At 39.3% G+C, this 13,777-nt stretch overlaps 1 protein-coding gene across 5 annotated transcripts; it reads left to right on the forward strand.

Moving 5' to 3' along the window:
* fip1l1b (FIP1 like 1b (S. cerevisiae)) lies at window positions 1-13,131 on the forward strand. Of its 5 annotated transcripts, none has more exons than XM_004564200.4 (16): window positions 2-274; window positions 641-695; window positions 2,586-2,652; window positions 2,761-2,873; window positions 3,569-3,633; window positions 3,753-3,863; window positions 4,849-4,979; window positions 5,646-5,764; window positions 6,184-6,237; window positions 7,603-7,702; window positions 9,393-9,549; window positions 9,655-9,736; window positions 10,310-10,365; window positions 10,515-10,704; window positions 11,022-11,168; window positions 12,517-13,131. In XM_004564200.4, exons 1-16 carry the CDS (start codon window positions 196-198, stop codon window positions 12,656-12,658), a joined length of 1,668 nt encoding a protein of 555 aa, XP_004564257.1. In that variant the 5' UTR covers window positions 2-195; the 3' UTR covers window positions 12,659-13,131. The 5 variants fall into 5 exon arrangements, with proteins under 5 accessions (XP_023008797.1, XP_004564257.1, XP_014264566.1 ...); XM_014409079.3 differs by having other exon boundaries at window positions 3-274; window positions 12,514-13,131; XM_023153028.2 differs by having other exon boundaries at window positions 3-274; window positions 10,313-10,365; window positions 12,514-13,131.
* The last annotated feature ends 646 nt before the right edge of the window (window positions 13,132-13,777 follow it).

Raw genomic sequence — 13,777 nt, forward strand, 5'->3', positions numbered from 1 at the left:
CTCTTGACATTAGCGGGGTGCCACCAATCTCTTCCGGGTTCACTCCGACTCGCAAAGGTTGGAAATGAACCTATGAAGACATAATTTATGTACATAACCACGTTTCCCCGATAAAGGGAGAAGTTGTACTGTTATTTTTGGACCTGTGAGCTTTATTGAAGCCGCTGCTGGTTTAGCTCTCCGTGTAAGTTGAACATGTCTGCGGAGGAAGCGGACAAAACAGCCACCACTGATGCTAGCGCCGGAGACGAGGAGGAGGAATGGCTGTATGGAGGTAAAAACAACCACCTGACGTCCGCAGAAACGGTTCCTTCGAACCGACAGAGACGTGGAACACGATCTCTCTCGCTATGTTCCTAATTAACTGCTAACCAACAGATATCACTGTGCGCTATCCCGTTAATCACGAGCGTTAGCCTGGAAGCTAAGCTAGCAGCGGGTTTTTGGTCGGCCTGTTGTGGCTGCACCGCTCGAGTCAAATCATTTGAGTGTTACTCTGGCTTGTTATAACTTTTAACTGGACTATGAAGTGGCGTATGTATTTTCTGCAGCTCACCTTGTTAGTTTTAAAACAAAACTTTAGTTAAATATATATTAGATAACGATAAATGAACTCAGTTGCTTTTAATTTCTATTCCAGATGAGTCGGAGAGCAAAGACGAGGATGAGGAAGCCAAGCTGAACGCTGCTGTCAGGTAACTATAATTCAATCTTAGCCTGGATTTAAAACAAAAACCCTCTGTGTGTAACACATTTCAGGGTCAACGAGCGTTGGCAAAGTAACTAGCAAAGGTAATATAGTTCAGTACAGCTATCACTTCTCACGAACTCTAGGAGTATTTAAATTTTTAATAATTTTTAGATTTATTGAGGTGGATTTCAGCTGATGCTGTATCCCTGGGGAGGGACAAAAGGCACTATTAATAGACACTCAGAGGTCACTTTATTAGCTGCACCTTGCAAGTAACTGGGTTGGACCGCCTTTTGCTGTCAGAACTGCTTTAATTCTTTGTGGCGTAGATTCAGCAAAGTGATGGATGATTTCATCTGAGATTTTGGTCCATGTTGACTTCATGACATCACACAGTTGTTACTGATGAATCGCTGTACATCCATGAGAATCTGATGAGATATAGGTAGGCTGTATCCTACCTGAGAACCTCAGGTAGGATATGGTGTTTAAATAATGCTCAGTTGGTGTTATGGGAGCCAAACTAAAAATATCTCCCACTCCATTACATCACTAACAATGCTAAGTGGCAGCTACAAGGCAGGATTTGTCAATGCTGTCATGATATTCCTGCCTACCATCTGAATGTTGCAGCAGAAACCAATTCTTTGGTTGGTTATTTGGTTATATGATCTACTGCTGCTGTCCTCAGCTTGAATCAACCTGACCATTTACCTTTGACCTTTGGCATTGAGAGAACTGGATAGTTTTTCTTTCTTTATTTTCCCAAGTCCATTCTCTGTAAACCCTAGAAATGGTTGTATGGGAAAATCCCAGTGGATTTCTGAAATCAGCCATGTCATGCTCCCAAACTAAAATCACATGCTAGATGCATTTACTGTTATGTGATTGGCTGATTAGATTGCTTTACATCTAGTATGTTAGAATATTATTGAAAAGAGAAAATTATGAGGATGTTGTTTGTCAGTCGTTAAAGCTACACATCATCTCTTCATTTATACTCTGCTACATGTGCTGCAGATGCTGATGGCACTATTGCTGCTGTCATAGATTCATTGATCCTACAGGGGGAAACTCTGTTACAGCAGCAGCACAAAGAATAAAATTAGTGTAATTTAATCTAATCTTGTTTAGTAAAGGTACCTCTGGCTCATAGTGAATGCTTTATAATGACACCATTATTAAATTATACCCAGCCTTAGACAGATTTATCGAACATATCTGTGACAGGCCAAAAATAATTTTGGCTTACTGCTATATCATCACTTGGGCTCCACCTAACATACAGACATCTTACAGTTACATTATGTGCTTAACTTTGAATAACAAAAGTGGTTAAACATATTAAAAAAAACCAAAACAAAAAAGGCAACAGATCACATGAGTATGTGTACATATCTAGTTTAATTAAAAGCTACTAAGGGAGACTTAAAAACAAACGAATAGTCTTTTGAAACAATTTTCTCCTATTTTTTTTTTCTTTTTTACATACAGATAGATAATAGGACAAAATGTAACACCTTGAACTCTACAGTGAGGTCATGCTGTGGCAGCTTTGTTTTAAGTGACATTTTGGTGGCATGTTTTGTTTTTCTAATACTTGTTTTCTTTAAGATAAGGGTCACTGCAAGTAAATATAGTGTATAGTATAGTGATAATAAGTTATCCTTTGATTAAAAATTTCTTCCTTATTAGAATGGCCTCTGTTAGGATGTCAGTACTCTGATGACTGAATAGTTTAAAGAGTATGAAAATGATGTAAATCAGGTGTTGTGGCCTTCACAGTCACCAGATCTCCACCCAGGTGAAAAACTTTGTGAGATTTTGGACCCAGAAACTTTGGACTGAGAATAAATTTTATATTTGGTCTGTTGTGTCTAATGTTTTTTTTCAGTGCCCCTGCTGATGCTTCAACAGATGATGCTGCTGCGCACGCTACAGGAAATGGAGTTGCCTCTGAGGTGTGTAGCTTACATGCACAGTTTCAATAATTTTTGTTTGTTTTTATTACAAACTTATTTCCAACTCAATGAATGTTTCTTGTGTTGTTTTTACTTCTGGATTTTCAGCCCACAGGTGAGGCTGCAGGCGAGGATGTGGAGAGCGACAGCGACAGCGATGATGACGACGATGATGTCCGTGTCACGATTGGAGACATAAAAACCGGAGCGCCACAGTACACGTACGTTTGAGGCAAATTGTGTTGTTGTACATATTTTTACAGTTTGTGGCTGGTTTATATAAAAGCTGCTGGGTGAGGTTTCTGATTCGGATATGGCTCATCACCTTGCTTGTACCTTCCTTGTGATGTAGCGTGGTGGTGTCAGCATCGTGCTCTGTGGGGTGCTTCTCAGGAGCAGGAAAACTATTTAGAATTTAACAAATAATATTTCAAAAAGAACCTCGAAGCAAACCTCACAATGCAGCAACTTTAGACTATCAGTGCCACAGTAAATGTAAGGAAACTACGAACGTGGAGTCGCTTCAGGAAAATTCTGACTGTCCTTGAGTCTCTGAAATAAACAGAGATCCCAATTGAACATTTGTGAAGAGATCTGTAAGCTCCTCCTGAGAGGATCTGCCAGGAAGAATCTCAAATGTCATAATGACTTGATATGGGATCCTAATGAGTGAGTCAACACTAGCTGTTTGTACTACAAGCTTCTTAATGCTTTGACATGACGGAGTTAATGGACTTTTTGATCCACTTATAAAACAGGATGCTTCAGTGAACACATAAGTTCAAGTGAGCTATCAACAGCTAAATAAATGAATTTGCTGAAAAACTGAAAGGGTAATGTGAATATGGTAATTGTAATTTGAAGTTTATGTTGGGATGTTTCATTCAGAGTCTTAATACTGTTGCTTTCCTCCCAGAACTTATGGAGCCCCACCTGTCAACCTCAACATCAAATCAACAGGCTCCAGACCTTATGGACAAGGTGTCGTTCTCTACTGGCTTAATCTCTTTTTCCCCTGAATAAAAACATACAATAAAGACAGTTTGTCTGTTTCATTACTGTAATGTCATCTTGTAACTTGTTGTATTGTTTATTTTCAGTTTCCGCAAAGCTGAAGGGAGTGGATCTCGATGCACCTGGAAACATTAACGGTGTTCCAGTGCTAGAGGTGGACATGGAGTCTTTTGAAGAGAAACCATGGAGGAAACCAGGTGCGTGTGTGCTTGTGTCTGTGTCTTTGCTTTTATAGACAAAATATTTAAAAGCCAGAGGCTGCCTCCAAAGGTGAGTAAATAAGCATTTTATATCATATGGAGAAAAAATAAATGTCTTACAGATTTCATTTTTACTACCGATCTCTCTCTTTTTAAATGCTTTTTATTGTGTTAGAAATCAAACACACAATTTATTTATTTATTTATTTTACTCTAGTGTTCCCCCTTCCCAAAAAAATCTTCTATAGTAGAACAGCTCCAGCTAAACTGACCGAAAGAAAAACATTGAGTCTACGAGATCTAGGTAGAAGAATTAAAACTTGCAAGATTTCTGTAGGTGAATCTATGAAAAGATTGTAAACAGTAGCCTGCTGTGGTGTTTGTCTATGGAGCCATCATCTTTCCACTTTCTGTAGCTGTACGACTCATGGTTGGTCTTCCAAGTATTGCCAGCCTTAACAAAACGCTACATGGTGGAGGCACTCTTGCTTTGTGGTCATTAACACCCTCTAATCAGAGCCTAAAATGACTAGCGTGGTTGTGCATTAGTCCTATGCACAGCTCTGCAGACCATTGTCTACATTTTGTATCTGCTTAATGTCACGGTCTGTGACAAGCAGAAGTCACTGCTCCTTTTATCTTTTGCATCAAGAATGTAGTAGAGATTTTCTTAATATTTTAGACACTACAGTGTGCAAGTTGCACGATGTTTGCTGTTTAGTACACAAATATGACCATGTGTCTCTAATTCCATTCCATAGTCCATAATTGTTAGTCAACAGAAATATGGTATTAATTTTTTAAACTGGTTGCTATTCCTTCCTTTTTGAAAATTGCAAGGTTGACATCGTGGATCCAGTCTTAGCTAAATCTGTAAATCCATATTTGCTCCTCAGTAAAAAAAAAAAAAAGAAAAGAAAAAGAAAATCAGAGCACATCTGATTTTTTTACAGAATTTCATAAAATGTGCATGTTTTTGTAGGAGCCGATCTGTCAGACTACTTCAACTATGGCTTCAATGAAGACACATGGAAGGCTTACTGTGAAAAACAGAAGAGGCTGCGTATGGGCCTGGAGGTCTCTACAGTTGGCTCAGTGACAAGCAAGATCACTGTAAGATATCACTGCACCACTGCTGGCTCTGTCTTTGTTTGTTTTTGTACTTCAGCTCCTGCTTCCACCAACCCTCAGTTTCTTTTTGAGCATTTTATTTGACTTTATACAACGTGTAAATGCCTAAACGTTAGCAGATCTAACGGCTAAATGTTTCATAGCTGTTCCATACAGGTCACAGGGCTATGTAACTTAAAGGGGAAAGCTGTCTGACCTCACTACATGTTTTAGCTTTTGTCTTCAGTTAACCACCAACACAGAGCATGTGGTAATGTGGCTAAATGAGTAAAGGCTTGCATTTTTAGGAGGCAGGTTCTACAGGGTGTTCACACAGGAAGCGATTAGCAATGTGGTAGCAACCAGAGTCAGTGACATGCTTTGATGTCAGTTGACCTACAGGGGAAAGAATAAAGACATTTATGTCATGTTATTTTTGTATCTAGGTATTTTCCTGGAAATCTACCAGCATCTGAATTTTAATTGTAAAAAATATAGCCAATGTGTTTCCAAAAACATGCAGCTACACAGTGACTTCAAAACCACGATGACAAATTTAGAATTTCGTGTACTGCTGCATGACCATTGCTTGACCGTATCTACTTTAAAATCAGCACCCTTGTTCTCCTTCAGAAGATGCATGAATTTTTTTGTGTGGCTCTTTTCCAGGTTCAGCAGGGCAGAACTGGTAATGAAAAAGACATACCCAGTTTGCCAGTTCACACCTCAAAGCCAGACTTCACATCTCCTGTCAGCTTGTATAAGTCTGCTGTCAGTCAGGTCACCAGGTAAGACTCCTGCCTCTACATTCACATGTTTAATATTTGGTAGAGAAACACACTTACAGTTTTTCAGTAGAGGTTAAGCGCACAGTGAAATACATAATCCAGTTATGGGGCTAGGGAGGGTTGGATGAAGATGCTTAAAACAACCACATACAGTTAACTGGCCATCTTTAACGGAAGGACGAGGAGTAAATTGTTGATGGTTTTGGTACAAGAAAGTTAAAATTTCATCAGTTTATTGTGTTAACAGTTTTTAAATCCAACATTCGCAGGCACCATCTTGGGTCATAAGGAGACACAAACACACTGGGCCACTTCCAGAATAATCACCAGTGTGCCTGTGGTTAAAATGAGGCGCCTTCCCATGGTTTTTATTATGTGTGTTACTCTCATTACCCCTGTCCTTTGTCTCAAAATGGTAGGATCTCTCCCCCTCAGTGGACTGGCCCGCCTCCTCAGGACATGTCTTATTATACGTAAGTGGGCATGGCCTTGTCCCTCCGAGGTTAAGGGGGCCTGATGGGAAATGCATAGATGTTTAAGGAATGGGCTTCTCTGGGTGCTTTTGAAGCCTCAAAGACAGCTTGATTTTCATTCTTGTTTCTTTCTGTTTGTGTAGTTGACTTGCATGTGTCTTTGCAGCTTTACAGCTTAAGCAAAAGAGAAGAAATGCTAACAGCAGGCCAGTTAACTATGTGAGGTTCTCATATCATATTAAAAAAGTTATTAGTTTCATTAATAATGATATTTATTTTAGTTGTATTGTAACAGTATCAGAAACTAACTTTAAAATATAAAATTAAACTAAACCTCCTAGGACCTGGTGTATGTGGACATCACATTTTGGGTTGTCTAGACAAAAATACTAAATTGTGCTCTACAAGGGCCTGATATCCACTTACGGGGACATTATCTTGCCACTGTTCTATCAAAATTTAAAACAAGTGTCCTCATTTGTGGATCTCATTTTTGTCATAAACAAAAATCAGGTAATTCTTTGTTTTACATTCATCGGGTCCCAATCAGCCCAAATAGCAAAGAGAAATTGAAAATGCATGCATGGAAGAGTTCGGGTCTTAGGAGGTTAAAGCTAATAAAAATGACAAATACTTTCAACACAAATAGGTGGAAAATCCATTTAAAGATGGCTTCTCTTTTTAAACCGCTATTTTCTTAAGTGTGTTCTTTAATGGTGTCATAGTTTTTATCTGAGACCCAAAAGGCTGATTTAACCAAGCGTAAAAAGAAAGTTACAAATTGTTTTAGATCTAAACTTTGGCTGATTGTTGCAGATATGATGGTGTCATGGTGGCTCTGCAGCTAATTGAATTTTAATTTCAGTTAGAGTGATGGCTTCTGCTGATTTATCAAAACAAGATAATCGAAATAAAACAATAATTGTGCCAAATTTTGTTGTGTTGTAATGCTCTAAAAGTCCTACATCACTTCTTGGCAAATTCAAATTTACTTATAATTTAACGTAAAAATTAAATTAATAGTGTTTATCTCTAAATTTAAGAAGAAAGTGTGAGTATTCATGGTAAGTAGCCTTTATCTCAGTGTTGTTGTTTTTGCCATAGTTAATGAGTACTGTCGTTATGTATGCTGGTAAAACAGCATAAATAACCATACGTACCCCTGGTTTACTAAATTACCAGACAGAAACTGACACTTTTTGGTGAATTTGGCTTGTAATTTATTTGCTCATTATTTTTGACTGTAGTACATTTGAAAGTAGCTGGAGCCCATTTTCTTTGGATCCTGCTCGGTACCATAATGTAAATTTTTAAAAAATTGTCCTTTTTTTATTTTATTTTATTTTTTTTTATTTTTTTTTTTAGGAAATCGAGCGGCACAATCGATGTGATTGGTGGACAGTTGGCAACTATCAGCAGAGTTGAGGGTCGTCGCCGACATAATCTAGAGGGCAACAATATTCAGGTACAAGCAAAAACAGAAACTCGCAAGAAAAACCTCCAGTTATAGTTTGTTTATGCGTCTTTCACAGTGAACATAAGGCCTGATTTAGATTTCTGTGGGGAGTCTTTTTGTAGCTTATGATGTAACCTACATAAGTGGCCAGCATTGTTGTTGGCATTTATGCTCGTGCTGGTGTGTTAATTATCTTGTGGTCGCGCCCCAGTGTTTTATATGCACACCCAGCCGATAGAAACAAATAAAATGCTTGGACTTTTTTTCCTTCATGGATTCCCACTCTTTGTTGTGGGTTTTGTTTTTCATTTTTAGAGGCAAACATTTTTTCTTCTTTGTATGTTCCCTCACATTAGGGCTGGGCGATATATCGAGTTTTTTAAAAATATCGATATATTTTCATATGAGATATAAGATGTGACAATATCGTTTATATCGATATAGTCTATGTTACGTTATAATTATACTTGTGGAGCCACAGGTTTGCCTCTTTCGTCCACTTTTGTCTCTACGCAACGTTACTCGGCCTCGCCTCTCCTTCACTGAACACAACTCCCCCTCCCCCATAGCTTCACCTGCAGGCAATGACAAAATGAAAGCGGAAAATCTCCGTTAGCGAGTTACCGTGCGTGGGGCTGGATGGCGTCAACGTGTTAGCGAGCTAACCACGCTAACGACATGCAGCCCAGAGGGGCTGCACGGCCTAAAATCCTTTCCTTTTCTCAAAAATCGACAGTGCGCCTTATGTATGAATTCTGGTTGTGCTTACTGACCGCGAACCGATTTTATGTGGTACACAGCGCTCGGCAATCTGTCAAAAAATGTTTTAATATGACTTTGCTAAGCTACGGAGGTGCACCGCTTGATGGATTGTCGGAGAATTACGGCTACAGAGGAGGAGCCTCGCGGAGTGATACGTACAGTGTGTGTATAAGGACCACAAATGGCACCTGTTCAGAGACGTGGAGCAGCTGTGAAATCTGTCTCTTTGTTATTATGCTCAGCGTCTATTAGTTTACATTTTGACTGCACAATTGTGAGCTTTTTGTTATGCACAAAAACAACATTGTTTTCTTTTATTTATGGACCATGATTATTTAATATATGCTGATAATTTATTTTTGAGTAATATCTACGCTGTATGTAAATAAAAGTGCCCATGTGACATCTGGGACACAGTGTGACTAAGAACTCTCTTTTTGTTCTTAACTTATGGCTTTAAAAAGAAAAATCGAGATATATATCTTATATCGCCATCCAGCTAAAAAATATCGAGATATGAATTTTGGGTCATATCGCCCAGCCCTACCTCACATCCATTAGGATGGTTTCAGCAATCTCCCTCTAGGAATTTGCTGACATTTGTGAGTCCTTCTATGAATCGTATTCCTTATACTGAGCAGTGATTGTTATTCTCTCACTGATGAACTCAAAAACAGCAGGGAAAAAGTAACTGGAAATGCAAAGGGGAGGAATCGACAGTACTGACAGTAGTTCGGCACTTTGTCCACCTGACATGTTTCTAGTGAGGTGTACACTGGGTTACGCCTCAGGATTTTAGAAGGCTTTGTGGTTACACAGTATGGCAAACTCAACTTCTGATAGCATCAGTCAGCTGTTTTTAGTATGTCGACAGACATTAAAACTGTGTGATGTTTGCTCTCTCTGTGTTCCTCCTCACCTCTCTGTTGTTGTGCAGGTGATCTCTGAGCACTCGACATCAGAGGCTGAACCTGCTCCTGCTAAGATTCCCACATTCTTCCCTCCCGGACCACTTCCTCCAAACATTCCCCCACCGCCATTTCTCCCTCCGCCACCAAACGTCAGTACTGCACCTCCACTCATCCCCCCACCCAGTAAGTTCAGTTTACTGTTTATCGTTATTATCATTATTATCATTATTATTGTTATGCAATATTTTCAGCATGTTTACTCTCTTCACTCCTTCTGTTTCTTTGTAGGGTTGCCCATTACTGTCCCTCCTCCTAGTTTTCCTCCACCAACTAGTGGGCCTCCTCCTTCTATCATCCCCACTATGGACAGGTAATGCGTCTGTACACACATACACACAGTTGCAGTTCAACTCTAGCACTTTAAATATGGATGTTTTTAAAGCTAGTGCAACATCATAATGTATAGCTTGAAAACAACTTGACATAACATAAATATAGACATGTATTCACAAGTGTTTTCAGCTGCATTTTACACCTGTGCACACACTTTAAGTCCATTTACTTCTTTGTACTACCCCAAACGTGCACTGGGGCACTGACCTGCAATTCAGTGACACTGTATAGGTATTATATAAAAGGTTTGTTTTGGCCTTTTTCTTTCTTTTTTTTCTTTTTTTGGTGCAAAGTTTAAACACACACACATAGTTATTCAAGCTGTGCAACCTTGGGTTAATGTCTAAGGAAACACAGCCTCATGTTTTTTAATGTGTTTTCATTCAGTTCTAAAACTTGAGAAAAGGTATGATGACTATATAATGAAACATAACAATGCCATTGGATGCTATATGACTATATGAACAGTAATCGTTGCGTCAGTGAAAAGGACAACACGCGCACACACATACACACTGAAGTAATGTTTCGTTTCTGTGTGTTTTCGAAGCAGCCATCCAGGAGGTTATGATGGACGCTCTGTTCCTCCGTATCCGTTTCCTCAAGGTACAGACCAATGTAATCTGGTGCTGTCAGTGACAGATGTGGCAAACGTTACGAAAATGCATTTTGATGCATACATTTGCACCATCACCATTTGTCGTTACATATTTTTATTTAAATGAACTCCAGCTTTCCCTCTTATTTGTTTTCAGGTGCTTACCCTCCCCCCATGGTTGGAGGTGTGCCTCCTCCTTGGCCTCCGATGATAGATAACTCCAAACCTTGGGACTATTATTCCCGCCGAGATGACAAAAGAGACAAGGACAGAGAAAGACCCAGAGAGAGGACACATGAGCGGGAACGAGAGAGGGAGCACAGCCCTTCAGCTATGAGCTACACCAGGTACACCAGCGGGACAAAAACAGAGTAGTGAATGGGCTGCTGGGGGATTTGAATGGCATCTGTAAAGCCACAGAAAGGGATAAACAAATAATTTGAGCAGTTTCTTTTCAGCTGTTCGTGGGTATTGGTGTATCAGTGATCATACATATAGTCGTCACGCGGTCGTCAAACTCATCACAAATGTTACCGCGAGCAAATTAAGAGTAATAAAATAAAAGAAAAGTGAACAATCGATGTTAAGACGCTGCTTTAAACAGAGACTGAGTTGTTTTATATGTAAATGAAGTAAATTCTTCTTTCCTTTTCGTCTTCTACAGCGACGAGGAGCGGTATCGGTACCGTGATTATCAAGAGCGTGGTTACGCAGAACGCCACCGTGACCGTGCAAGCCGGGAGAAAGAGGAAAGACACAGAGAGAGGCGGCACAGAGAGAAAGAAGAGGGGCGCCACAAATCCTCACGCAGGTAAATGAACCCAGAGTTTTTCTTTCACCCCTGTTGTGTAACTAGTTTATTTGCCAAACTGGAACATTTTATTTATTTGGTTAGTTTTCTGGTCTTTTAAAAGTGAAAGCCTGTCACATAGTTAACGCTGATGAAAGTTGCTCTCTGTTTTATTTATTGGGCTTAGTTTAACTCCTGTGAATACTATAAATGGATACTTTATGTAAATATTCATGCATTTCTGCAGACAACAAATTTTGATTCTGGAGGTTCTGTGGTTTCCTGTTCAGGGCAATCATATATGAGCAGGCAAAAAAGGGATTGCATTAAATAAACTCTATTGCAATTTTTTATTTTTAGAACTAATGAATAATATCTGTATCCTTAAACACTGATCACTGGGAGGAACAGGAAGTATTAGTCCTGATACACACCAACAAGTCAGATGTCTATTCATATTAATGTACAGAATTCACCTGCTTGCTGCTACTACTGCACATTCACCCAGTGTATATACACTATATGTCTGTATATATATAATGTTCTTCCTCTACACACCCCCCCCCAATTTTTGCACATGTCGAGGAGCGTGTCAGGCTACATTTCACTGTGTGTTATACTTGTATAACTATGCATGTGACAAATAAAGAACCTTGAACTTGAACTTGAACTAAACCAGAAGCCCTAAAATATTGGCTGTTATTGCGTAGACAACACACACAGGGTTCCAAGATGATTGGACTTTTAATCACGTAGCGTTGGTGTTCTAGAGCTAAGCTTATGCTGTGAAATGAAATGTAAACATGTGAGTTAAACAGAAATATTTTAGCTTTTACGAATTTTCAGTTGTTCCATATGAAAGTAGAGTTTAAACTAAAAGCAGTAGCAGCTCACGAAGTGTTAGTTTTATCGAGATCTGTCCTTCTAAAACGTTGAGATTCAGTGTTTTTAAACAATTAAAAAGTCAGCTGTAAACTGAAGTCACAGTTTACAGCAACAACAATCCCCCCCAAGAATTTTCAGACAATTTGCTGATGTCATTAAAAATGTCATATGTGTGATATGAGGATCGAAATATCAGAGGAACAAAATTGCTCAACTGACAAACCCTGAAAATATGAAGGTTTTTAATACTTTATTTTCTTTCCACCTCTCCGCCCTGTCTAACCCACGGTTCCTCTCTTCATTCTCCGTTGTCTTTGCCCTCTCTTCTCTATTTCTCTTCTTCTCACCTTTCATCTGTATTGATCTCAACCTTTTTTTGTCCGTGTCTCTTTTTCACCTCCTCTTCCTTCCCATCTCCTTACACCTGCCCTTCTCTTCCGATCATTTTTTTCTCTCTCCTGTTCTCTTCACCTTTCATTAGCAGCAGTAGCAGGAGGAGGCACGACAGTGAGGAGGGGGACAGCCACAGACGGCACAAACACAAGAAGAGCAAGAGGAGCAAGGAGGGCAAAGAGGCCAGCGAGGAGATCAGCGCAGACCAAGAGAATCAGGAAGCCATGGAGTAGCGATGACCACTTCCCATCTTTCATCCCTTCATTTGTCTCCATGCTGACCAGAAAGGGAGAAAATGAACGAGAGACCAAGAAAACCAGAAAGTGGCTGAGTGACAGATGGACCTGTCACTCTCCTCTCCATCAGTCTCCATTCTCCTCCACCCTGCTGTCATTCACCCTCACCATCACTTCAGAATAAATGGAGCAAAGGAGGAGGTGAAGGAGGAATGGTCATTCTCCTAACCCATCTTTTCCATCTGATCAGGCAAAACATCATTTGGTCTTTAACCACCTCATTTTTCTCTCTGCCCCTTCTTTCAGAGCACTGCTGTAAATCAGGCTCAAAGATTTCACTGTATAGTCGCTATGATCAGCAGAATTTGCTCTTCTTCTGTTGTTTGTATGTTGTCCATTTGTTCTTGTCCCCAATGAAGACTTCCTTAGAAAGCTGTCAGTTAAGTTCAATTAAACACTTTTTGATAAGATGTCTTTTTGTGACTTTCTTGGAATAAATACTTGTCTACTGTTTTCATTTCTCCAGAGCCTAATAATGTTTGTCATTTTTAATTTTATAGTCTCCCCATTATGCATCTTTAGCTCACAAATTTATGAAGTAGAAAATATGTATGGTTCTTTTCAGATTAATTAAAGAGGACTTCATACACACTTTTCTATATTTTTATTCCTGGACTTTTTTTTTTTTATATAAAAAACTTTGCGTGATTCAGTCTAAAAATAATGCTTATTTATGTAACGATGAACTTTGGAGTAGTCCCTCAGTTCATCCATCACCTGAATCCAGACTTGGGCCTTTAGACATCTTTCTTCTGACGGACTGCATCATAAAAGACGGAGGTCAGGTGGGTTGGTTTTTCTCTGCTCATAAAGAAGCTATAAGGAGAAAAAAATGTCTTAAGCTGAGCATTTTGAAGTTGATGTGTACCCTATGCACACAAACTTTATTTAAAAAAAGGAAACTTTAATGTGAGGATCAACCATTGAAAAAGTACATGACAAAATAAAAATCACAGTGGACCCTCTTTGACTTCAATCATTGAGTTCGTGTAGAACAGGCGCTAATTCCAGGCCTCAAGGGCCGGTGTCCTGGGTCAACACACCTGAATCAAGTGA

This window comes from Maylandia zebra, linkage group LG6 (genome assembly GCF_041146795.1).
Source record: "Maylandia zebra isolate NMK-2024a linkage group LG6, Mzebra_GT3a, whole genome shotgun sequence".
Classification (NCBI taxonomy): domain Eukaryota; kingdom Metazoa; phylum Chordata; class Actinopteri; order Cichliformes; family Cichlidae; genus Maylandia; species Maylandia zebra.

Excerpts from the sequence above, each read along its gene's own strand:
- fip1l1b (XM_014409079.3), top strand. The coding sequence starts at position 196 with ATGTCTGCGGAGGAAGCGGACAAAACAGCCACCACTGATGCTAGCGCC. Across the intron at positions 4,980-5,645 it reads CAGTGACAAGCAAGATCACT|GTTCAGCAGGGCAGAACTGG; the intron begins GTAAGATATCAC and ends GCTCTTTTCCAG. Across the intron at positions 11,169-12,513 it reads CGCCACAAATCCTCACGCAG|CAGCAGTAGCAGGAGGAGGC; the intron begins GTAAATGAACCC and ends ACCTTTCATTAG.